The 25,362-nt window shown below is 47.3% G+C and overlaps 1 protein-coding gene across 4 annotated transcripts in view; it reads right to left on the bottom strand.

Annotated features, from left to right (window-relative positions):
- Positions 1–2,637: 2,637 nt before the first annotated feature.
- Positions 2,638–25,362, bottom strand: part of LOC135385200 (uncharacterized) — a 50,015-nt gene continuing 27,290 nt past the window's right edge. For 3 of the 4 annotated variants that reach the window (XM_064614392.1, XM_064614394.1, XM_064614393.1), the window contains 15 exons: positions 22,173–22,254; positions 21,910–22,103; positions 21,416–21,505; positions 20,628–20,722; positions 20,510–20,570; positions 16,219–16,497; positions 15,522–15,725; positions 9,537–9,715; positions 9,284–9,455; positions 9,097–9,222; positions 8,319–8,414; positions 8,082–8,261; positions 4,547–4,684; positions 4,269–4,466; positions 2,638–2,889 (listed from right to left, as the gene is read on the bottom strand). In XM_064614392.1, coding sequence (XP_064470462.1) covers positions 2,698–2,889; positions 4,269–4,466; positions 4,547–4,684; positions 8,082–8,261; positions 8,319–8,414; positions 9,097–9,222; positions 9,284–9,455; positions 9,537–9,715; positions 15,522–15,725; positions 16,219–16,497; positions 20,510–20,570; positions 20,628–20,722; positions 21,416–21,505; positions 21,910–22,103; positions 22,173–22,254 — 2,286 coding nt within the window. In that variant the 3' untranslated portion in view covers positions 2,638–2,697. The remainder of the gene's footprint in view (positions 2,890–4,268; positions 4,467–4,546; positions 4,685–8,081; positions 8,262–8,318; positions 8,415–9,096; positions 9,223–9,283; positions 9,456–9,536; positions 9,716–15,521; positions 15,726–16,218; positions 16,498–20,509; positions 20,571–20,627; positions 20,723–21,415; positions 21,506–21,909; positions 22,104–22,172; positions 22,255–25,362) is intronic. The other variant, XM_064614395.1, reaches the window with a different exon arrangement.

Below are 25,362 nucleotides of genomic sequence, written 5' to 3'. Positions count from 1 at the left end.
AGAAAGTGCCGAGAAGCGGGCGAGCTTCGGGCCCCATACAGTAGAGTAGCGTGCATATGCGAACCTCCGGAGTAGCTTCTTGTAATCCGGAAACGACGGCATAGTCTTCAAAGCTAGTCTTCCACGAGGCCCAACTTGGTGAGTTGTTGAAGTCGAATGGCTCCGGTTGTTGAAGCGTTAGGCCTAACCACGAAGGCTGCTGGCCAGTTGCGTCAGACGAGGTTTTTGCCATGCTCAGTTACCAAACGGAGGTCGATTCCTTTGGTTTTGGAGTGAAGTTCTTCCAACACTTCTGACACCATGTCGCGGAGGCCGTGCCCTGTAGGCAGGACCTAGGGCAGCCGGAGTCTAAGTGAAGATGACCCGCCTAGTCTCGTTCCAAAACAAGTGAAGTCTTTATTCAACATATGACACATGGGGACCCGTTCGCCTAGGCGGCGCCACTGATCGGTGGCTTCGCAGCCACTACACTAATACAGAATACTATGTCGTGCCTTGCTCGGACCACAGCCAGTTCCAGAACACTTTATTGATGACGATGGCACTCGTCCTTTACACATGCGCCATAGTGGCGACACCACATACTACTTGAAATGACTTTCCGATCTTACACTGTGCATATCGCAATACAACACAGACAGAGGAGGCGTTGCACTGTTCAGTTACCTGCGAGTCAATCGTTGTCGTCCCTCGTCCCGGCTCTGTCGGATCATGGTACGTGGCCAACATCGTCGAGATGCAAAACTATCGATAGTCATATGAGAATCAAGCTATCGATAGCAAGAAGACTATTGACAGCGCTATCGATAGTAGACTTTCGATAGACTATTAGTCTATAGACTAGATAGACTATTTCGGAAACCGGGAGCAGATAAAAATAGAAAAAGAAAATGCCTAACTACTACAAGTTTTACAATACAGACAGAGCAGTTTTTCCTCCTACGCTGACTCCGAGCTTCTGATGCAGCTCAAAGGAACCACACGGTCACGTAATACTTTGAATTGGATTGCTTGTGGCATTGCGGTCTCGTGAGTGCGATGATTATGATGCACATCTTATTTCGCTTCTTGCAGTGCATCACCCATACATTACAGCTAAACGGGAATTCGGTTTTCGTTGTCACTGTGCCAGTGCGAAAACGAAGACGGGAACGAAAGCATCGATGGTGAAAACCAAATCTAGCGTTTGATGTAACGAAAAACAAAAGAACAGCACTACCGATAGCCAATTATTGTAAGACTATGGATAGTTTTTTTTTTCAATATGGATAGTACTATCGATAGTCGAATGTCGATAGTTTTTCGAGACCATCGGTTGTTTTGAAAAAAAAAACTGTCGATAGTATCGAGAGTCAGTTTATCTATAGTTTTGCATCAATACAACACAGTCATTATTGTAGTGGTGTAGCCAGGAGAGTTGAAAGAGTACAAAGCCGAACTAGAAGGCTAGGAGGGTCAGCGATCGGCTTTTGAAACTCTTTGGAATTCAGAACATCCCCTGATCCCAAGCAGACTGACCTTTCTTTGACCTGACAACCACAGATAAGGAATATTCGGAACCCCCAAGTGGTGTCAAAAGGTGATCACCGACCTCACAACCAGGTCATCATTGTATAAGCACCTAAGCACAACGAAACAAGGGCACCGTTCGTACATAGTAATGCCAGGCTAGACCTACAGTTCACAAGTGGGCATTCCAACGGATGTTTTCCTTTCCCATTGACAGGATGGCGGATCACACGGTACTGCATATTTGGATTTTTTCGAAATATTCCGAATTTGAAAAAAAAAAAATCCTTCCGGGGTATTTTTCGGCACCACCGGTATCAATAGGGTCCTGGGAAACGCGAAATGCATATGTTTTTAACACGTTTTAACACGGCACAATTCTAGAATGTTTCGTACATCGTATAATTTCTTCTTGATCGTCATACAACATGACTGTTGCATAATATGCGCCATTTTACCTTTTTCTGCCGTTCCCTTTGATTTGCTCACTTTATTTGAAAAGGAAGGTCATCGACCAAAACCCACGTTCCAGTTGCGCATCTAAGCTACTACGCTGCTTTTAGGCTGCTTCGTGCAACGCAGTCAGTGGATTCGGCAAGCACCACTAACACCCAGAACCAACCTCTACAAAAAGAACGCGCGACAAGTTGTGCTTCATAAGAATAAAATAATCAAAGTATTGCAGTCTGCGAGTGTGTACACGCGTGAACGTACGCACCAAATGCCAAAAAGGAATATGCATTTTTACTCGCAGAACGTTTTTTTAGACAATGTGGGTATTTTCAAGTTTCAAGGTACACAAAAGCTTCCTGAGCAACATTCCTAGTATCATATTTCTTTCATTTTGTGCATATTTAGACGTTACGCGACACATATTTGCATGCATAGTTTGGAAGATTTTTCTGCACAAGTTCCGAGCCCTACTTATGTGATATATCAAACAGGAAGGGTGACAAGAACCCATTACACAACGCAAGTTACACCACCCACCCCAAATTCTGTACAAGATTGCACAGTCTGCTCCCGGAGGCTCTGGCCCGGGAGACGTACGCGCGAAGCATAAGCACTCCCACTCCAAACTGCGGAGGGCGATCGAAAGAAGGCTGCAGACAAAATACGCCAAACTGATGCGTGTTAAGCACCGACTATTATATTTTCCTTATTCATAAATATGACATGTAGTAGGCGTTAATCTTCATCCTCCACGAAGACCTGAGGCTGTTCTTGTTGCCCGAATTCCTTATTCATGTACTCCCGATATTGGCCTTCGTCATCCTCGGCCCCTTCACAAGGGCGCAGCCAATCCAACTCCGGGGGCAGCCGGTAACGTTTGTCTGCGATGATCAGGAGGAGCGGACGAACGCGGTGGTGGTAGATACCCTGGAAATAAAAGCTCAATAAGAAGAGCACCAGCTAGAAAAATTGAAACGGAAGTTGTAGGAAAAGGCAACGCTGCAAGTAGGTAATAACAAAGCTGTGCCACCTACAGCAGACTTGCGCATAATGCTGTTGGCGCCCGTACAATATATTTCCCCTATGCTTTAGTAATGAAACAGAGTAATCAGTTCGTCAATCTCTAATACATCGAGTTTCATCACTGGATATTAATAAACAATTATTGTCGCATGTGTTATCGTACACGCTAATACTGTTTTCATGTGCGGTACATCTATGAGGCATTAGGGATTAGGGAGCGGACGCCGACAAATCAAATATCAGACACTTGATGTCAGCCATGTCGAAGGAACCGTTGTCACAGTCGTTGTCGTCGTCTTCTGATCTACCGAAACCTGCTATACGGGTGAAAAATTCTAACTGGCGACGTACTCGGAGAAGGATTGTTGGGCTTGCGGCAGTTACTTTCTGGGAACTTGCCGCTTGGGGACAATTTTTAATTGAGGGATATTTTTTCAATTGAACTTTGCAAATTGCCAAGCGAACCTCACTTTTTACATAAATACTAAGTCGCAAAAATAATGTCGCAAAGAAGAGAGCACGGAAGGTGTGGGGAGAGGAGGAAGCGTTCCCGCCTCTTGTTTTGCCTTTCCTTCCTCTATGATACCTTTCCTTCCTCGACCTTGATGCTGATGACAACCGTCTCATCACAAAGAAAACAAAACAACAGTCTTACCACAAAGGCAAAACAAATGAATGCCGGGACATTTTTTCCTCTAGACGAACATTTCGCGTGCGGTTCTTTGCGAAAATCAAGCAGGCGGGGCTAAAGCGAAATTTACTTTTTTTCGACTATTTCTGTTGCGATACTGCGCGTAGTTTTTGTTGAGTCTGCGGTTATCCGTGGAGGACTTCATATTTCTCTAAAAAAGTGAGACAACTTTCAAAGTTTAAAAAATAATTTCCCGCAATTAAAAATTTTCCGAAGTCTTCCACAATGGTGGCAAAAGTTTCAAGGAGGTAATTGCCGAAAGTCCCACAATCCTCAGACGAGTAGAATTTAGAATTTGTTATCACTTTAGGTGAAACACCCTGTATATTCCTATACTGTTAAAAGCGCTACGGAACTACCACACGAGCCCTACACGAACACTGACAACCACGGTTGTAGTTGAGCGCTCTGCAGCACAGTTGCATGCAGTTCGTATGGAGTTACGTACAAACAGGCCCACATTGAGGTTTTAGTCACCCGATATGCAGTGCGCCCAATAGGAGTCGTTTGGCAACGTACGGTGGGGAATGAGGGGAAGTGTATCCATCTCGTCCATCTTTAGTCCCTTTCAGATAAAAAATTCTACACTGACCGGAAAACTAAGCCTCCGTACGCGGTGAGGAATATACATGGGCCCTGTGAGGGTCTCCTGAGATTCGGTGTCGATGGCGACACCCTGGATGAGAAGAGTATCGTGGATATCTGGAGTGAGAATCAGCTTGGACGCATTCTCCAGGTTTGGCATCAGAAAAGACTCCAGACGGCGCCTGATGCGTCCTGCTGGCCACGTCTGCGTGGCGTAAGGATATTGCAGTGTCTTCAGGTTCATGCACCACTGGAAAGTCATCGACGGAAAAGATGGTAACATACCTGGTATTTGGGATGGGTCTGGAGGATTAGCAGACCAATATTTTTGGCGATGTGCGCCCAGATCTGGTAAAGAAAACTGGGCGGGCGAGTGAATATCTCCATCGCCTTTATCACACGCTCCCTAGGTACCATGTAAGCCTAGAAAGAGTGAGCGAAGAGAGTGAGTGAATCATGTGCTATGTGCGCTCCCGATTTTTAGACAAGGAGCTCACAGCAATTTCAGGACTACATTTGCAGTGCTCTAACTGTTATAAGGTGTCAATAACATGTAGGTATTTCAAACAAACTGATCCAATCTATTTAATACAACTTGGCTTTAGCTGCCTTATGAGTAACATTTACCCTAAAACAAGATGTGCATGGGAATAGGGAACCCCTCCCCAGGCACGGCTTACAGAATAAGGTTCCCAGAACGCAGAGCAGAGCGCTTGCGCTCCTTGCTCTCAGCGCAGTTGCAACTAACAGTCGAGACTTGCAAAAGAACGAGAAACTTGGCTCCTCTATTCATAAAGGAAAATTGAGTTGCCTGCCCCGCGAAGTTATCGTATCTATCACCGTGTGCGGTCATTGGGTGCTGTGAATACGATACTTCGAAAGCCTAGGAGGAACGTCTATAGTACGTGAATAGCTAGAGGAAGCCCTAAGCGCAGCCTCAGTCTGACAACACTACATCTGAACCGCCAGCCGCCCGACCACGCGCGTAACACGCGTCAATGATGTGCCCTGCTCTTGTGCTTCAGAACCCTCACATATGGCACAATCGACATCGCCTGTCCTGTACACCTGTGGTGCGCGCGGCTTCAGAAATCAATTTTTAAACCCGGGAAAAAACGAAACCACAAGCCATAGCGACCTTGAACCACTTCAGTTGTGTCTCTTTCGACATCTACTACAACCTCCTCATTGACATCTGAGAGCTAAAACCGATCATTAAAAAGTTGGAAAATTAATTACCGCTAATTAATTGACAAAGGGCGATGAAAAAATCTTTTTTTTGATAGACCACACAACTGCCAAGCACGTACAGTTGGTTGCATTTGTGTAAAGCACTGTTTTTTTAGCCCCTGGCCCTCTTTCGGTGGGACACCCTGTATACAGGGAGGCAACAATGCACAAGTCTCCAACTCGACCCATCACCCTAGATTATCACAAGAAAATGGTTAGCCCACGCCAGAGCCGTCAGGAGGCGAGCTTCCGCCTGCGGCAGAATAAACGTGAAGCGCCCCCCCGCTGCCCTTCAACACACACACACACAAAGGTCTGCAAACAAAAAAAGAAAAAACAAGAAAGCTAGTCTACTTCCGAGCTAAAAAATTCTCTTGACTCTCCCGCTCCCGGACTCTACCGGAACCTGCAGTATGGCGCCGCCTCAGGCGAAGGTGCCTGCGGAGGCTGCCCCTCTCGCCCCCCCCCCCCCCCACGTAAGAATGACACTGGCTCACGCCGCCATGCCTGCACCCCAACGTGATCGCATAGCATATAACAACAAGACGAACGTTATCGAACATGCACTTTCCAAAAAATACGGGCCGTCAGCATTCCGTCCAGGCCTAGACCTGAATGATGCTGTATGTACGAGAGAAGGGCCATCTTTCTCAACATCAGCACTACTCCATCGCCAGGGATATGCTCAGCAATATTTTTCACGTCTTCCACCTTCTGACACCTTGCATGGGCAGTGTGACTGGTGCAACAGTGGAACATCGGGAAAGTCACCACGCTTCTTGACAGCGGATCCCACCTTTCCAACATTATCAGAAAATCTTGTATCCCACCTACACCTGGTCCCTTAGACTAAAGCTCCCGTTTATGTCAACACCCCATTCCATGCATCCTAGAAAATCCCAGACTTCCTCACCATCAAATAGTCAACCAGGATTAGAAGCCATTAGGGCACCGATTTTTGAAGTGCGTTTTTCTGTGAATACCGCTTTGCGTAACCCAAGCAACAAACAAAGGATGGGCGAAGCTTGGTAATAGTTAGGCTGGCCTACCTGGCCTTGCATGGTACATCATCGGCCAACAAGCTTGTTTGATACGGATCTGTACCCTGGCCAATGATTTGCCAAGCATTGGCCAGCCTACGTTGTGCGAAGCTTGTGCCAAGATACAGACCAAAGCAATAGCCATCGGCCATCGGCCATTGCTTGCTTGGGAAAACCGCATGGGACGCAAATCCCACTGGTGCCTGCACAGCGGGTTTGGCGTATGTGCTCTACGAAGTGTTGGCAACATTCTCCGCTCCTTCCTGTTCCGTCATGAAATGGTTTTGGTGTCTCGGGTTTCATATATCCAAATTGCTACAAACAGGCGTACGCCCACCTCTCTCTTCGAATCAGAAGCGATAACTCTATCATTCGTGGCGATGGTTGGCGCACAGCGTGCTATGTGGTGAAGTTCTCTTTTTAGAGTGTATGATCGCACGGACGAAACACGGTTAATCACATAATGCCTATATATCACATGCTTTCCTTTTTTTTTTCTTCAGCACTCTCCGTTGCGAAGCAAGCTCAAGAACACGTAATTCGTTGGTGGGTAAGGGAGTGGAAGAGCGTCCTTTTGAACTTCACTGCGACCCGCTACAAACCAACTCTAACAATTGACCCGCTTCGGTGGCAGATTTTTCTTTAAAAGGTGTCCACCGAAGGTCATGCACACGGCGCCCTACTTCAGAAGTCATGTTTTTCACAAAACTCATTTGAATTTTTATTTAAATGAGCCCCTCGTATTTAACCAGGGGATTTAATTGATGGATATGACGGTATGGATATAATTATATGACGGTATAGTAATAGGCCCTTCATTGCTCCAACCTGCGACGTCCGACCAGCAGCTGTCGTCTCCCTCACCTGAACTGCAGAAGTCACTAGACAACTTGCTGAAACCTCCTCCCACTCCTATTACAGAGGCATCTACTGAGCTATCTGATACACAGGAATCACCAGCGGATACACGTGCAAGAAGAAATCAATCACCTGCTGATTTGAAAGACGTAGACACCAGTTGTGACCTTTGTATTACCACTTGAACTATAGCCTTATCCTTGTATTTTCAAGTATCCTTTAGTTAGTTCGGATATTTGCATAAGCAGCAACAATATTTATGTACCATTTTGCTCAGTGTGACATTGCATTTCTTACGCACCACGCGGGCATGAAAGTAGGGCCCTAAGCGCAACCTCGGTCTTGCAACACTGCACCTATTCTGAGTCGCAAGGCGCCAGATCTGGCGCGATCGCGCGTCACTGATGTGCCTATCGTGCTGTGCCTTACTCATGTGCTCCAGAGCCCTCACAACTAAACCACCTAGATTTCAGGGATCGCGATGCGATCTAGCAGTATGTTTGTACGTATGTACATTTTTTTCATGTTTTCACATGACCTCCCCGCCTTTCGCGACAACAATGGAGTACCACTTCAAAGGAGCACCGTGATGACAGGCATCCGAGCGATCTACTTCCATCGCAGATACCATGTCAGAAGTGAACGTTCCTCTTACTTCTTCATGAAAGTGTCGATTGAAGTACACGTCTTACATTGATTTGAGTTTCAGCAACGACCCTCGTGATAGAAATTTCCTCGGTGATGAGGCCGAGTTCTCCGATGCAGGCGGGTGAAGCAACGTAGTCGACAAAATAGCCTTCGTTGAAATAAAATGAGAGCGACGCAGAATTCGGTAGGGCGCCATCGCCGCGTTCCTCGTGTTCCCCTTCGATCTGCAAGGGACATTGTCACTCGTTTACGTGCTCATGGAGGTATTCCAGAGTTCTTACTTTTAAGATACCAGAATACGTCAGTATAATAGGGTTCTCCTCGCCTCGCTCCACGATAACATCGCAGGGACCGAAAGAGACTGGCTTTATCTTTATCTGTAGGCATCAAATAGCAGGTCAATATTGCAAAGAAGATATTCATACGAAATACCAAGGGCTCCACGCCGTGGGTCTTCTCCTCAGTGTTCACCCGCTCGGTACGTTTTACAGAGTGAAATAACATACTTTGTGTGCTTCAGCTTTCCAGGCTAAGAATTTCTGTGTACAGTGATTTTACAGAAGCAACCAGACAACAAGCACATACGCACACTTGTCCGGAATACTAGAATCGTCTAGCCAATTTTTATTCTATAAATATTTTAAATCCACATCAATCACTGCCCAGGCAGAAGACCTGCATCGTGGTAAACAGCTAGAGTGGCAAATATTGGCAAACTGAGAAAACCTCTAGACAGCTTGTTACTACAGTTCAAACTGGCTTTCATACAGAGTGTGGACATATTTCATCATTCAGAAAGCACGACACATTATTTTCGTTCGGCAGTGCGGCATTACAATCAAAGCTACTACGGTTTAAAAGACCAAGCTATTCTCAGAAAAGCTGACCTGAAATTTTATGAAAATTTGCTGTACGTGTGCCCATACAACGTCTTTAAACTGGAACCCAGATATAAGACTGTACCAACATTGAAGCGTCTCGTGTACTGACAGCAGGCCGATTTGAATCTTATTCCGGCAACACGCGCCCCAGACCGATCGACGCGCACAGCATGCTTACCGCTAGAAACTGGCGTATTATGTCCGAGTTGATCCACGGAATGACTCTGAGCATGGCAATGGGCTTGTAACTTGTGGGCAGGCTGCAGGCTTCGCCGATTATGCGCATGTGTCTCGCCTGAATTTTCTGAAGGAAGCACAGAACAGTTGAAACATCTGTAAGTCGCACCCTTGAAGGGATTAGGTACCAGACGGAGCAGTCGGTAGTCATCGCCGTCGACAAGACCGTCCATCTGCATGTCGGCCAGTTGGCGGGTCAAGTCTCCTAGGATAGCAGTGCTCGCCTGGCGGCTACGGAAGGCTACCACGATTCCGGGAAAGCGGGATTGGATGATAGCCAGTTTATGTAGTACCGACAACCTAGCAAAAGTCATCGCATTGCACACAGGCACGCAAGCTACGGTGCATAACGTCACGAACGATGCTACTATAGTCACTTGCCTGTTGACCGTTGCCCTACTACGGATCTCCATGGCTAGGTCAGGGGAGTCTACGAATTTCCAGACGTTCTTCTGCACCTCTTCCTCCCCAGTCACGATGGCATGCCCTGCTTCATAGGCGCAATAGATGACGGCGTTTAAGTAACGGTGGAGCAGATACGCTGCCCATACGCCTATGAGCTGCACGCAAAAGACAATCTTTCATATAGCAAGATTCAGTCCAAATGTGCGCTTTTTCATGCCTTAGCCCTGGAACCTCCCTTCAGAGTTCAGAAATCACGTGCGATGAACCGCAAACAATAATATCAATTGTTGTACGCATAATCACGCTGTTAGGATGTTGGTAGTCACGTAGTATAGTGCCACAGATGCATGACATTGACAAGGAACGGACACTCGTATGTTTGGCCTCACTGGATGGTTTGACATTTTATGGCACAGAAAGCGTCGAAAGCCCTACTATTATTTTTTGCTGTTATTTGCCTCGTGTCGTCTGCTGCCCTTGGTGCCATTACTCTGCACTACTCTGCACTACCGAGTTTCCTTACACTAGGGCTACACTTGGCGTGCACTGGTTTGAAACGAACGGGCGAGTGCAGCACCACCGGAACTGGTTCAGGCAGTGCAGGCCTAATCGAACGTACCTCATGACGTTGGTAAACAGACTGAAACCGAAACAAATCAGAAGGAGAGGCTGGGTTCCACGAACGGGCGCTTGATCGCCGCCTCCCATTGAGAGAAAAGTAGGACAGAAGGTCGCGTCCCTTTCAGGGACCATCGCAGACTTGTACACGTTACCGAAAAAAATGAACTAAGTACAGTTACTCGTTACCACGAAAAAAAGGAACTAAATACGTTACTAGTTACCAAATCAGCAAAAGGAACGCGTTCCCGTTACTCGATAGTAATGAGTGACTCTGACGTTATCATGCTATTACAGAGCCACAACCACGTCAAAATCAAAATTGACACGTGCTCTATTTGGTCCGATAATTTACAAGGAATTCACTTTGAAGAATGTTTTGTACTCGATGGGCATGGCAAATGGGCATCGGTTTTTGTTATTTTTGGTGCGTTTCCTCGAGAGAAGAGCCTCTGTGGCAAGACTGGGAAATTACTATGCAAAGCCTCGTTGCTGTGAAAAATGGCTGCATCAAATACAGCCATCTTTGTTTAATGCATGTATTGGAAATAGTGTGCGCCTGATTAGTAATGAGGCATTCATTTTTTCCTGTAAATTCAATGTCAACAGCTGCTTTACTCCGTTATTTTTGCACCACTGCTAGGAGGCTACACGACGTCTGCGCAATTCTACGTTTATGTGAACTGGTAAACTGGCTCTTTGCATGAGCACTTTCGTTTTTTTCATAAACATCCCCCCCCCCCCCCTCAACTGTAAACCATCAAACAGCCACAGTTCTCGGGCTACCTCCTCCCTACACTGCACTATAGCTCCGCGAAGTATTCGATTGATACGGTGACTGGAACAAAAATATTGAAGACGCTTCTGCAAATTTGAATACGACGTGTGGGATGTACTGCCACACCGATTTGATTATCATCTGTGACATCTTATAATGCAACGAGTGATCCTCAATGCAGCCTACATGTGTGGAGGTGGGATAGAAAATACAGGGACTAATGTGTCTTCCCGGGATACGCTGCTTTGCTAATGACACGGACGAGCTGCATATAATACTCTGGATCTCGTCGTCCAGGTCACGTGAACACACCATACAACAACACGACGAATCAACAAAGAATGACAATGCCATCTCAGGATCCGAGTTTACGCCAGTTTAGTTACTCTAGTATATCCATTGGCAGGAGCTGAGATATAACACACACACACACACACAAAAAAAAAAGAAGAACATCCAGGATCCTTTTCCAAGAATGCTTTCATGGTCAATGACTTGATCGGAACGCGTTTCGGCATTTCTCACTCCGGTCACCTTAGGACTCAACAAAAGAATGACTGTCGACCAGAGGCTCCCAGGAGCTGAACATCCGGGCCATGTCACCTCGTGTTTCAAGCGCACGCAATTTCGGGAATTTCCACACAGTAATTTACCATGTCGTCCGGGCAACGAGTCCAGGTAACGAGTAACGTCCAGTAACGAGTTCCCGATTTTCGCAACTGAATACGTTAGTAGTTACAAATTTTAGGAAAGTAACTAGGTCGTTACTTCGTTACAAAAAAAGTAACTGGTTACTGGGTAACGAGTACTTGGTACTCGGTACTGGGTAACGGGTAACGTACAACTCATCATCGTAATCCCCTCAAGACCGTGGCTTTCGGGCGCCACCTTGTTCACCACTAGCTTCGAGCGTACTTCAACTTTACCAAATTTTTAGCGCTGTCGAACAGGATGACGTCATTTGTTTACAAACAGGGAGAGGTCTATTGTTGGACATAAACGAAAACGATCTTAGCGTGTTGCACTCCTCAGCAGGCAACTCAAGGTCTAACTGAACTGCTTACGCGCGCTGCGCTTCCTAGTACCTAAGGCTGTTTTGTGTCCGAAGAAACTTGGAAGTAACTCGCTCTTTTTTTTTAAGAAACTCAGTAACTCAGTTACATTTCAGGCTGAAGAACTTCGTTATTAACTTAGTTACATTTTGCACACGGTAACTTTTTGACTCTTTTTTGACGGCAACTCTTTTTGACGGGTAACTTCTCGATGTATGATAATGTGATAATGTTCGTAATACATATATAGATAACTTAGTACAGATGGACGCGAAAAAGATATACAGGGTGTCCCAGAAAACGTGTCATTGAATTATAATGAAAAACTACACCTAGAGTCATGCGGTCAATGGCCTTTGTTCTTACTGAGTTTTTGCCACCTCCTCATGTGAATGTCGTGTAACGTAAGTTGAATTATGTAAATTTTTGCGAGCTTAATTTGGAAATTTGCCAAGTAAAGGTCACTTTCTTAGCCCACCAATGTGAACAGCGTGTCTAATTCAGTCAAATTAATGATAATTGACAGGGATATTCAGAAGCTATCCCATCGGAAAAAATAGCCGAACAACATGCTCTACGGAGGTCGCACAGAATAGCGCACGATGAATTTTTCAGCGCAATCTTTGTCAGTCCGACGAAAGGAGGTTGGAAACCCAGCCCTCCCCGACATCGCAGAAAGATAAAACAGGCACGGCTGGCTTATCACGTCAGACTTTCGCTGGGATCATGCTTTCCCGCTCCCGATTTTAGGAACTGTTTTTCTACTGTCACTCTGTGGGCTGACTTCGGAACCTCCTTTCGTCGCGCTGAGGGCGATTGCGCTGAAAACGTCATCGCACGCTATGGTCCGGTGCTCCGAAAAGCATGATATTCGGCTATTCTTTACGATGGAATAGCTCGTGAATATCACTGAATTATCATGAATTTGAGTGAATTCGGCACGCTCTTCATATTGGTGGGGTAAAAAAGTGACCTTTACTTGGCAAATTTCCGAGTTCAGTTCGCAAATATTTACATAATAACTTAAGTACATGACATTCACATTATCAGGTGGCAAAAACCTAATAAGAACAAATGCTGTTGACCGCATGATTCTAGGTGGCGTAGTTTTTTTACTATAATTCAATGACACGTTTTCTGGGACACCCTGTAGACTACAAGTAATCAAGATGAAGTTGGGAAGCATTGGGAAGAAAAAGTGGAATGAACCAAAAATCACGAACAGCTAGGAAAAAACAAGGGAAGTTTATTAGGTTATGGGGGCAAGTCGACGTTTCGACAGCAGCACCCTTCAACAGGGCTTGCAAATGGCGAAGGCATTGCGAACACAAAATACAAGAGGGTTATTAAAGATTAAGGGGGCAAGTCGACACTGCAACACAGCAGCCTGCCTTCGCCATTTGAAAGCCCTGTTGAAGACTGCTGCTGTCGAAACGTAGACTTCCCCCTATAATCTAATAAACTTCCCTTGTTTTTTCCTAGCTGTTCGTGATCTTTGGTGCTTTCCACTTTTTCTTTTCGTATATTAATTTCACTATCACCCACAATAGTTTAAATGTATAAGTACATTTGAGCCGTGCTCATGCGGGAAGAGCGTAAATGTGACATAATGAATGCTAACTCAATCTTCCATAATAGGTTAAAGCGGAAGCACTTGCTTAGCTTGCCAAGCTTTTCTAAGCTCTTGAAGTGCACAGCTATCTAAGCTGATTCCAGCTTCCGTGACATAGTGATTGTGTTCCACGCCGGTGACACGGGTTCGAATCCTCTCACCGGTTGTGTTGTCTGAGGTTTTCCCTGGGTTTTCCAAAGACTTTCCCGACGAATGTCGGCACAGTTCCCCCTGAAGTCTGCCCAGGACGCACACTAACCCCCCTGTCCCCCACTCCTTCCTGCCGTCCTCTGTCCACGTTTGTACGCCGGTCATAGCAACAGTTGCTTCGCTGCGCTAACACGGTAATAAAAAAGCTAGATAGCTAAGATTCACACTAGTATATGCAGAGTCAGCCTTTTTTTTCAGAACCTGCCATTTTTTGGGTCAATGCACCCAATAAACACCTTTCTTTTGGGTGTAATATGTGACGCCCCTGTTCCACCCTTCATTGGGGTGTAGCATTTACACCAATAAGGGTGTGAGTTATCTAAGACTCATTTTACAGTCATAGGGGTGTCAATAAATTTAGAATCATGACTCTCCGAACTGCAGTGGGCGGTGCATTGTAGAGAACGTAGAACACATCTTCCTCAGGTGTCGGAAACACGTTGATACTCAAAGGGTTTTAGAGGGAAGCCTGTCTCGTGTGGAATCCCAAGCCTTCGACATCGCGAAACTGTTAGGTCCTCAATCGTTCGACAAGGCGCTGAGGGCACTTTTTCTCCGTACATCCGGGAAAGTCTGCTTATAGACATTCTATGACTTGCTGAATCTGTGCGGTGTGTGCCCGCAGTGATTTCGACATTTTACACTGATTTGAACTGCATGTTGAACTCCATCACTTTAACTCGTTCATCTGTTCTGTATTTAAGCCTCCTGCGGGAAGCCAGTTCGACTTCGTCGTGATTCACGTCCCCATTTCTTTTTCTCTTTTATCACATTACCATCAACAGTTTGATACCAGTATGATAGACTTATGAGTTGTCTGCGGGCATTTGTCTTGCCATCTTCTGAGGTTCCACTTGAGGAACATTGGGTGCGTTAAGTAGGCTCCCCTCTTTGGCGCACCCAAACGGGGAGTATGTGACACTGTAGCTGCGAAAACCAGCTCATGTGTGATGCCGAGCTGTGATGCCGCGCTGTGATGCCAGGTCTGTGATGCCGCGCTTCCTGTTGTCTGCTCATGCAGCGCAGAGACTGTGGACGCTGTGGCTTGGACGGCAGCGGATTTGAGGACATTTTCTCGCAAATAGAAAATGAGACGTGAATGATTGAAAATCTGTACTACACTCCACAGGAACAAGTTCCAGTGAAGGTGACTGCCAAACGTGAGCACGACCGCGAATTACCGCCGACATCCGGTTGGGAGTTACCCAGTAATAGGAAAACATGGCGACAATTGAAAAAAGAAGAAAGAAAGAAAGAACGATAGTTCCCGAAATGGGAGAATTCGTCAGTATTATGCTTCGAAGCGTGCCATTTACTCGATTTGGAAATACTTTTCTGCCAGCGCCAGTCGCTTGCGCTCGGTCGCGCTCTCAACAGGAAATACGCCACGCCAACGGTTTCAAGCCCAAAGCACTGGTCTACTTCGGCGCCCACATTTGAGATGAGTAGTAGTGCCGGAGTGTGTAGTGCCGATGGCGCGACTCTCGCGTTAGGCGAGTGGGGTATGATACACTCGTAAGGGCGCTTAATCAACGTACCTATTATGTTGTTACTACGCAACGCGCACGCGCGCGCGTCAAGAGAACTCTAAGTGTTTTCCACCTGGCTTATAGGAACTCGGGCTTATAGCTATATTCTCAGGGATAACATGAAGCGATAGCACGCTTACCGGAAACTTAATCAAGGCATACCTCAATGTATTTGACAGCATGTACAAGACGTGCTGCGACAACAGCGATGTAAGCGACGGAAATCCCCTCCTGGAGCGCCTGTGTCATTGATGCGGCCGACATCGTACTTTGTACCATGAACAAGCAGAAGCAGATGGCAACGAGGATCAGATCGAGCTTGTTGTAGTTGTCCAGGTTTACCAACTTCTGCCCGTACGCCGAAATCTGCGGTTCGTTATATGCTCTGTTAGGACAACGGCGTCCAGGAAGCATTTCAGCACAACGTGATAGATTGATGCAATGGAATTCATGAACCTGCCGAGAGCCACCCGAACCGGTTTACTGAGCGGCCTCATGCAGAAATTCATAACCTCTGGCGCTAATATATGCAGAACTGTAGCAGAGAATGACCGTCGAATTACTCGCGAATTTGTGTTGTCACATGCAGTTATAAGAGCTTGCTAAGGGGTTCCAGGTGGTGCGCAGGTTGGCCGCGTAATATGTAAGTGGCGTTTCTACAAGAGGTGAGTAATGAAATCAGGGAAGGTCACCGTGCCATGTTTTCAGTCTCGGGAGGGCTAGTAGTAGTTGCACGGCCGAGAAGGCTGATATGCGCACAACAATTGTCCCCTCTCAAAAAGTACTGTATATGGTGCCTGTACGAATCCAAGTGTGTTCACACAAACTCAGCATGCGAACGCCTTCCTATATGACTCACCATGAGGGCCACTTCTACTAAGAACATGGTGAGGTAGAAGAATTCCAGGGCAATCACAAACCAAATATTGTATTCATGATACGCATGAATGGCTTCCAGGGTTCCCCACAAGACGAGCACAAATGAGAGCGACGTGTTAGTGATGACCATCTCGTAGTACTCGTGTTCGAAGAGGTCCATCAACTTTTCTCTCAGAGGCTTGGCAATTCGTTCGGACAGCGAAGCGCTCTCGTCGGACACAAGATCCTCTTCGCCAGTTGGTTCGGCAATAAGACCCTTCTGCAAAAAACGTCGTAATGCATTCACTACACCACTAGCGCAATGAGCGACAAGCCTTACACTCCTGACGTACATACAGACCATGTACATACCTCAGTTACGTGACAGACGTACCAATCAACAATAGCGATTTGCAAGCAGGTCCCTAGTAGTACATATTGTTGCCGGAGCGTTGAAGCAGCATTGCGCATGCTGTCCAATGCGGAGCAATGTTTAGAACATTCGTGAACATTATTGTAATAGAAAAAGTGGGCTGACGTTACTATACGTTTTACTATGTTCCTGCAACGTGGCACTGGGATGTTTCTCAAATGTTGCTCAGGAACAGTGTTTGAACGTTCTTCAGTCACCTTCAAGTCAACATTACTATTCCCTAGCACCACAACGTGTTACAACAAGACCGTTGTGAAAATGTTACCTCAAACATCTCTTCAAAAATTTCTGCAACATTACTGCCATATTTCACATATTTACATATACACATATTTACACATGCATATATACACACATATTTACATATTTGCACAAATACAATACGAAAGCGTCATTCCATTAATGTTTCCGGAACAGTGTGACAGCGTTAGAACAACATTTCTCCAACACAAATAAATATGGAGGCAGCATTTATGTAATGTTCCTGCAACACTGGGATAGCGTTACAGGCATATTTCTTCAACACAAATACGAGATTGAATCAATATTTGCGCAATATTTCTGCAACACTGAGACAGCGTTACAATCTTACAGCGTTACAACACGAATACGGTGCGAAGGCAACACTTGCGTTGTACTTCTGCAACATTAACACAGCGTTAGCGCCATATTTCATGGAACACAAATACAATGTAGTGGCAACATTTCACTAATGTGTCCAGGTCTTGTGAAGGGGTCTCGTGCCACTTCTAGCATTTAATATCTCAAATAGCACAAGCCTGACTCAAGAACACGGCACCTATACTTACACGGTACTTATGGTATATGTGACTCGTTGTAGATGCATGGGTTAATTGCAAAGACACATCCCCATCACCGCTATAAACGTTTTACGCCCCAATGCGCTTGATGAAAGTACCCCCCAACAGTTTGTATTTCAGTAAATGTTGTATTCCTGTGGGATGCCTAATGGGGCCTATATCCATAGGTAGCTCTCCCACTTGATGACAATTCAGGTCTCCCCCTCCCAAGCCAGGCTAGAGGGGCACGGCACTTATGTTGTCAGCCATGCATATGGCTTCCCACGCGTTAAAACATGTGTACAACGTTGCCGCAATGTTGTGCAGACGTGTTGCTCAACTGTTACAAATGAGTTTGCAAATAAAGTTGAAGTCGTGGATATGAGCGACGCTCAGGCAACGTCGCAGGATAACGTTCACGAAACGTTGCCATGACATCTGCTGCAACCTGGAGTGTATGTTGGGGTGTGTGTTGCCGTAATACTGTATTTGCATTCAAGCAATATGGCTGTAACGCTGTTATGTCGCGGACACATTAACAAAATGTCGCCTCAATATCGTATTTCTGTTTTAGAAACATTGTCCTAGTGCTGTCACAATGTTGCAGAAATATTTTCTAGCAACGTTGCTGCAATAGATTTTCAAGAGGACATTAGCCACATTTTTGCAACGTTTGAATAAAACACATCGCTGCGTTCCGGCAATAAATTGTGCTACTAAGGGAGGCTATATTGTGGTAAACAGCTGAAACTGTCGCCTGTCGCAAACTTCCTAGGAAACGTTCACTGATGTCGAGGCTTTGGAGCCTTCGAGTGAAGGGCGCGCCGCACAGTTTTGCATCACGACTTGTTATAGCTTGGAGAATTCGCTGACACATGGATGGCGTATCCTTGCGGCATGTCACGAGAACAATTCGTCACCAATTTACAACGCCACAATACGAAATAAGTACATAGGTACGACATGGCGCGGAGCAACGGGGGACGGAACAGACATGCTGGCGCCTAGCGTTACTTACACACTTCAAACCAACTAGCCCAGCTATCAGCTCTGCGAAATAGTCTCGCAATCTGAAGGCGGGTTGTCGGACTCGTATGTACCACAGGCGGCATCATCGGTACTCTCTTGCTTCCGCACAGGAGCCGTGGCTGCGATGGGATAAATAACTCCACCGACGACCTACTTCGTCGACCTACTTCGCCGGGGTAACGGTGGGGGTTTCACGAAGCCCCCCCCCCCCACCCGGCTGAATAATTCGCAACACGTGGCACTGTCAAAAAAGCTTTTGCATAAATTCATTAATTAAATAAAATCAATAACTTTAAAATTGGACGCTTTCGGAACCTTTGTTTTACCGATCCAAACCTTAGGTTAATTCATTGGTTTCGGCTTCCATATTTCCGTCATCCCCTCGTGTGGACTGGGGAGATGAACATGTAATTGGCAGCCGGACGGCGCATTGGTACGCTGCTCCGCGCAAGAAATATGTAAATCGAAACTAATTACTCGAAAAAAATCACACGGAAGTGTCGACGCGGGTTTTTTCTTGATAGTTTTCGCTGAATGTCCCGATCGGTAAAACAGAAGTTCTGAAAGCGTCGGAAGTAAAATTTAAAAGCGCATGAAAATGAGCCGCTCACTGCTCAGTTCTTGCAGAATGTCTCAGGAATGATGACTACAACGAAAGCTTTGTGATAGAATCAACTGCTAACGAATTATTCATCCGGGGGCCCTTGTTAAAACACCTAGTATATGCTTGGGTTGCCTTCGAATTAATCTGTTGGAAGCAGAGTTCGAGGTAACTCGTTACAAGTAACTCGTTACTGTAACTAAGTTGCTTTTTTTGGTAACTTGTAACTTAACTCTGTACTTTTGCGCCGTGGTAACTTTCAGAGGAACTCGTTCCTTTTTCAGGTAACTGTGCCAAAGTAACTTTTCAGTTACTTTTCACTCGCTTTTCACTCAAGGCCACATTTTCTTGCTTCCTCTCCGGCTCCTTCAAGGCATTTTTTGCCATAAAACGTGATATTCAATCAATGACAGCATATTATTCAGGAAGTAAGAACCGCTGCCATTGAAATGAAGCTGAACCATTGTGCGCCCACAGGGAGTTAGATGCAAAGCGTTCGAATAGACCTCTACCAGAGAAACGTCATGATGACATTGGTAGACACACCAGCTCCCGTGGCATAGTGGTTAGGATGATCGCTTTCCACGCCGACACGGGTTTGAATCCTGTCACCGGCTGTGCTGTCTTATGTTTTCCCTAGGTTTTCCGAAGACTTTCCAGACGAATGTCTGCACAGTTCCCCCTGAAGTCGGCCCAAGACGCATACTAACCCCCATGTCCCCCACTCCTTCCTGCTGTCCTCTCTCCATTTATCCACGTCTGTACGTCATCTATCCGCTCATAGCCACAGTTGCTTCGCGGCGCTAACGCGGAATAAAAAAAACATTGGTACACAGACTCAAACTGAAACAAATCGGAAGGAGAAGGCTGGGTTCCACGAACGGGCACTTGCTCGCTGCCTCCCACTGAACGAATAGGACAGAGGGTCGCGCCCTTTAAGGGACCATATCGTAATCCCCTCAAGACCGTGGCTTTCGGGCGTGACCTTGTACTACCAAATTTTGCCGCTGTCGAACACTATGACGTCATCTGTTTACAAACAGGGAGAAGTCTATTGTTGGACATAAACGAAAACGATCTAAGCGTGTTGCACTCCTCCGCAGGCAACTCAAGGTCTAACTCAACTGCTCACGCGCGCTGCACCTGCGCAATGCTATTTTGTGGAACTTCGTTATTAACTTAGTTACATTTTGCACACGGTAACTTAACTTGTAACGAGTTTTTTGACGGGTAACTTCTCAATCTATGGTTGGAAGTAGCGCTTTTTGAAAGTCGGTACCAGTCCTTCGGTATGGCGTCACTGAGACAGAGCTCAACAATTTTCGCACAAGCTCCAGTATCATACGAGCACACCAACACGCCACGCCACGCACGCCACGCCACGCCACGCCATACAGGTCGTGCCATGGAGAACGTAATTTATACTCACTATCCGCATGATCCACCCAGGAATATCGACAAGAGAGTTGATGATGTCGATGTCCAAGTATCTGATGGAAAGTCGAACTTACGATCATGGATATCAATCGACCCATGCCGCGTCTTACATTTTCTTGTCGTAAGGATATTGCAATGCTGCCAACAGTGCCATCATTGTCTTCTTCTGAATGGTTCCCTCCCTGTGTTGCCGAGCGAAGCTCACCTTTGTGTGGTGATTCAATATGGTTATCAACAATGTGCCAACTAACATGTGTTGTTAACAATGTGGCGCTTAACGTGGGAAATGGATAAGCAATTTTTGGCACAGTCGTCACCTCACTTGAGGTTTGTAGACCAGTGTGTTCCTTGCAATTTTTTTCTGAGACGCGTTCACGATACACAAAGAAGCGTAGAAGACTCAAAAGTAAATCGAAGGTCATGGGTTTGAAGCGCCCATTCAAGCGGAATGATGTAGTAACGACTGCGGCCTTCACTAGGTTCATATCAAGATTCGTAGGCTGTGACGCGTACGGGTAACGACCACCTAGTAATCGTCGAACAGAAAAACATTTCACTTGAACTGCCGTATCACACATATGGGCGCAATTCACATTTTGCACGAGAGCGTCTATATAGAAACGCGCAAACCGCGCAAAGCGCGACTCAAGCGAGATGTCTTCTAGCATTGTGCAGTTGATCCAGCAGTATCGCCAATGCGTCACTCGGTATATCACCTGACAACACTACATCGGAACCCTAACTCGGTTTGAGCAATGTTGAACTGGGGTTTCCTTCCAGAAGGGTTCGGTTGATTAATATAATCTATTATATTCTGTTATCCTATAAATTCGGTTAATCAACAAACTCAACATATATACAGGGAAAAAAGCCGCGATGTGACGTTGGCGACCCTTACCGATTCTATTCGGAGAACGTTCTCGACGGCCAAAGTCTCGCTCTGTTTCTCCAACTGCCTCGAACTTGATTTCCGCTTGTCACGTTTAGACTGCGAATGGATGAAGTAACATCAGTGTGTGTGCATCATACGATTGGCTGCCGAGGAACTAATCATATATGTCCTTTGTAATGGCGACTGTCCTCTTTGAAAAGCAAGACAATCGCGCTTGCAGAGCCACCAGCTTCTAGACAAAATATGCTCGCTCTTCACGATAAGAAGTTCGTTAATGTATGTCTTTTTCACCATTTCTCGAGAAAGCACAGGAACCTCGTCAGTAAGATGGCTTGATATTCGCCGTGGAAGGGTTAGGAGACTGGGGACACCACACCGAGTATGGATCTTCGTATCGCACGAGATAATTGCACAAGAGTGTTAGCACTTGCACCACCCATTATTGCGGGTCTTAAGACTCTGTTGGTCAATATATCGCATTGAAATATATGACAACTTACGCGCCTGGCGTGGAAGCGAAAGGATCCCTCCAGAGGATTGATGATACGCGTGTGGTTCTTCACCCATTTCCAATCGGCCAGCAGAAAATTGGGATCGCTGTGGTTAATGACCCTCGCTGTGTCGGCAGCCTCCTGGATGTACATGACTGCTTCCCTCATTGTGTTCCACTCCACTTCGGAAACCTCGATCACACCTGAACCATTGGACATAGGACACGAGGCTAACGTACAGCCGATGCTTACCCAGCTTACCCAATACTTACCCAACGTTCGAAGGATGCAAGGCAAGAGTGAGACATTGATAACCTGACTAAGCAGCATGTCCCAAGCGATGAACACAAATGACTGAAAAGGATAAGTTTCGTCATAACTACCTAAACGTAATGTGACCATATACCTCGGACCCGGAGGCGGAACATTTGAGGCGGGGGAGGGGAGGGTAATCAAATACATTTGTCTTCGCCAATTTCCAGTGTTACGTTTAACTGTACTTTTTGTTTTTGTTTGTGTAGAGTGTCTAGAACACTAACGAGACCGTAAGGTTAATAAGTGTGCTCGAGTATTGGGCACGGGTCTGTATTCTTCAGCCACATTATATTGTAGTGCTACTGAAGACTAACGAGACCAGACAACAACATGGCGGTGGAATTGCCAGGTCAGAGCGAGAGCTCGGGCTGAGCGAGGCAAGGCTATTTATTATTCGCGCCTTGATGTGATGGCGCTGGCAATGCCGCCACAGGGCCTCCCTCCTAGCCAAGCGCTGGAAGCTGGCGAACAGAAACGAGCTTGGGAGCCCAAGTGACTTGTCGGGGCGGTTTGAGTCGGGTAGACAGCCGAGGAGGCGACGGTGGGGGAAGAGTAGTTGGTGTAGTGAGCGGACAGCTTGCCGTGGAGGGTGAGTCGTAGAGTAGCTCCACGGAGAAGGAGGGCGGCAACGGTGGTACAGCGTCGACGTATGCCGGCTTAAGCCGTTCTAAGGCAACAGTGTCCTCGCGGCCGTTCAGCTGAATGGTGTAAAAGTTGGGTGAACGGCGCAGCACGAGGTGAGGGCCTTTGTAGGGCGGTTGCAGGGGCTTCCGTACAGCGTCACAGCGCACAAAGACGTGTGTGCAGGAGGCGAGGTCGGGATGCTGGAAGGCCGAGGACACACGCGAGGGCCGAGATGTTGCTGGACGAAGGGCGGCCATAGTACGGCGGAGCCGCGAAACGTAGTCAGGTGGTGAGAGAGCAGTGCTGCCTGGCAACGGGCAAATGAGATCTCCGGGGAGGCGTAGGGACGTGCCGTATACCAGCTCGGCGACGGCGCAGCCTATGTCAGGTTTGAAGGTGGAGCGGATCGCCAGGAGCGCGAGCGGTATGACTTCTGGCCAGGGTGTTTCGGGAGCAGCCCGGAGGGCAACCTTGAGCTGTCGGTGGAAGCGCTCCACGAGGCCGTTTGACGCCGGGTGGTAGGCAGTCGTTCGAATCCGCTTGCAGCCCAGTGTGTTGACGAGCCTAGAGAAGAGGGCGGACTCGAACTGGGGACCTCGGTCTGACGTGATGATAGACGGTACACCGAAGCGCGACACCCAGGTGTTCAAGAGGGCGGCTGCAACTGTGGATGCAGTGGCGTCGGGTACCGGTACAGCCTCGGGCCAACGGGTGAAGCGGTCAATGATGGTGAAGATGTAACGATAGCCGGATGATATTGGGAGTGGTCCCACCAAGTCGATGTGGATGTGAGCGAAGCGGCTGTCTGGCGCGGGAAACTGAGAAGGATGGAGGCGGGTGTGCCTGTGAACCTTAGTCCGCTGACACGGAATGCAGGCTTGAACCCAGCGCTTGATGTCCTTGTTCATGAAGGGCCAGACGTAGCGCCGAGAAATGAGTTCTTGAGTTGCGCGTATGCCAGGATGGGACAATGAATGGTAGGTCGAGAAGACTTCTCGTCGAAGTGCCGCCGGAACAAATGGGCGGGGTCGACCTTGTGACGTGTCGCACGCGACAGGCTGTGTAGCGCCTGGCAGGTCGACATCGTCTATGGTTAAGGAAGACGAAGGGTCACTTCTGAAAGATGCGAGTTCTTGATCGGATGATTGGGCCTGAGCCAGTGCGTCGAGGAGCGAAGACTGACAGGTTGTCCCAATGAAGTTAAAGCGACTGAGAGCGTCCGCCACCACATTATCTGCACCACTGATGTGCTGAACGTCTGTGGTGAACTCCGAGATGAATGCGAGGTGGCGGGTCTCACGAGGGGTGTAGCTTGTGCTGCATGAAGAAAATGCGTAGACGAGGGGCTTATGATCGGTGAATACAGTGAATTGTCGGCCCTCCAAGAAATGGCGAAAGTGCTTGACGGTGAGATATATGGCCAGGAGCTCGCGACCGAAGGCACTGTAGCGAGTCTCCTGGGGCTTCATCTTGCGTGAAAAGAATGCTAGAGGGCGCCAACCGCCAGAGATACGTTGTTGGAGGACGGCGCCGACAGCTGTGCTGGATGCATCGACCATGATGGACGTTGGGGCGTCGTGTTGAGGATGGAATAGAAGGGACGACGAAGCGATTGCCTGTTTGATTGCCTGGAAGGCAGCTGCCGCTTCAGGGGTCCAAACCAGCACAGAGTGTTTCGAGCGCTTGGTGCAGAGCAGAGCCTCGAGGGGACTCAGTTTGGCTGCACATGATGGCACAAAGCGCCTATAAAAATTCACCAGCCCCAAGAATTGTCGTAGTTTGGTCACGGAAACGGGCTGCGGGAAGTCTTGAATGGCAGCGACTCGGGATGGTAAAGGCATGATGCCCTGGCTGTTGACATGGTGGCCAAGGAAGTCGAGTTCTCCGACTCCGAATTCGCTCTTAGCGGCGTTGATAATGATGCCGCTCTGTTGTAAGCGGGTAAAGAGTGCCCGAAGATGATGTTCGTGCTCTGTTGGGGAGCGGCTTGCGACGAGGAGGTGATCCATGTACGCGTAGACAAATGGTAATCCGCGAATGATGTTGTCGATGAACCTCTGAAAAGTCTGGGCAGCGTTCCGCAAGCCAAAGGGCATTCGAAGGAACTCAAACAGGCCAAATGGGGTCGTAATGGCGGTTTTTGGTATATCCTCCTCTGCCATAGGAATCTGATGGTAAGCGCGGACGAGATCTATTTTCGAGAACGTGGTGGCGCCTTCCAGATGAGCTGAGAAGTCCAAGATGTGCGGGATGGGATAGCGGTCGGGGATGGTTGCTTTGTTCAATGCGCGATAATCGCCGCACGGGCGCCAGTCCCCGGTCTTCTTTGGCACCATGTGCAGCGGCGAAGCCCACGTACTGGATGATGGCCTGATGATACCAAGTTCAAGCATGTGGTCAAATTCTGCCTTTGCCACGCGGAACTTTTCGGGTGCGAGGCGCCGCGGGCGGAAGTGAACTGGTGGGCCACGGGTGGAAACGTGGTGAACAACGTCGTGTTGTACGGGTTTCGTCCAGTCGGGT

The sequence above is a fragment of the Ornithodoros turicata genome, chromosome 2 (genome assembly GCF_037126465.1).
Source record: "Ornithodoros turicata isolate Travis chromosome 2, ASM3712646v1, whole genome shotgun sequence".
Taxonomy (NCBI): domain Eukaryota; kingdom Metazoa; phylum Arthropoda; class Arachnida; order Ixodida; family Argasidae; genus Ornithodoros; species Ornithodoros turicata.
This window is presented reverse-complemented; position numbering and strand designations above follow the sequence as displayed.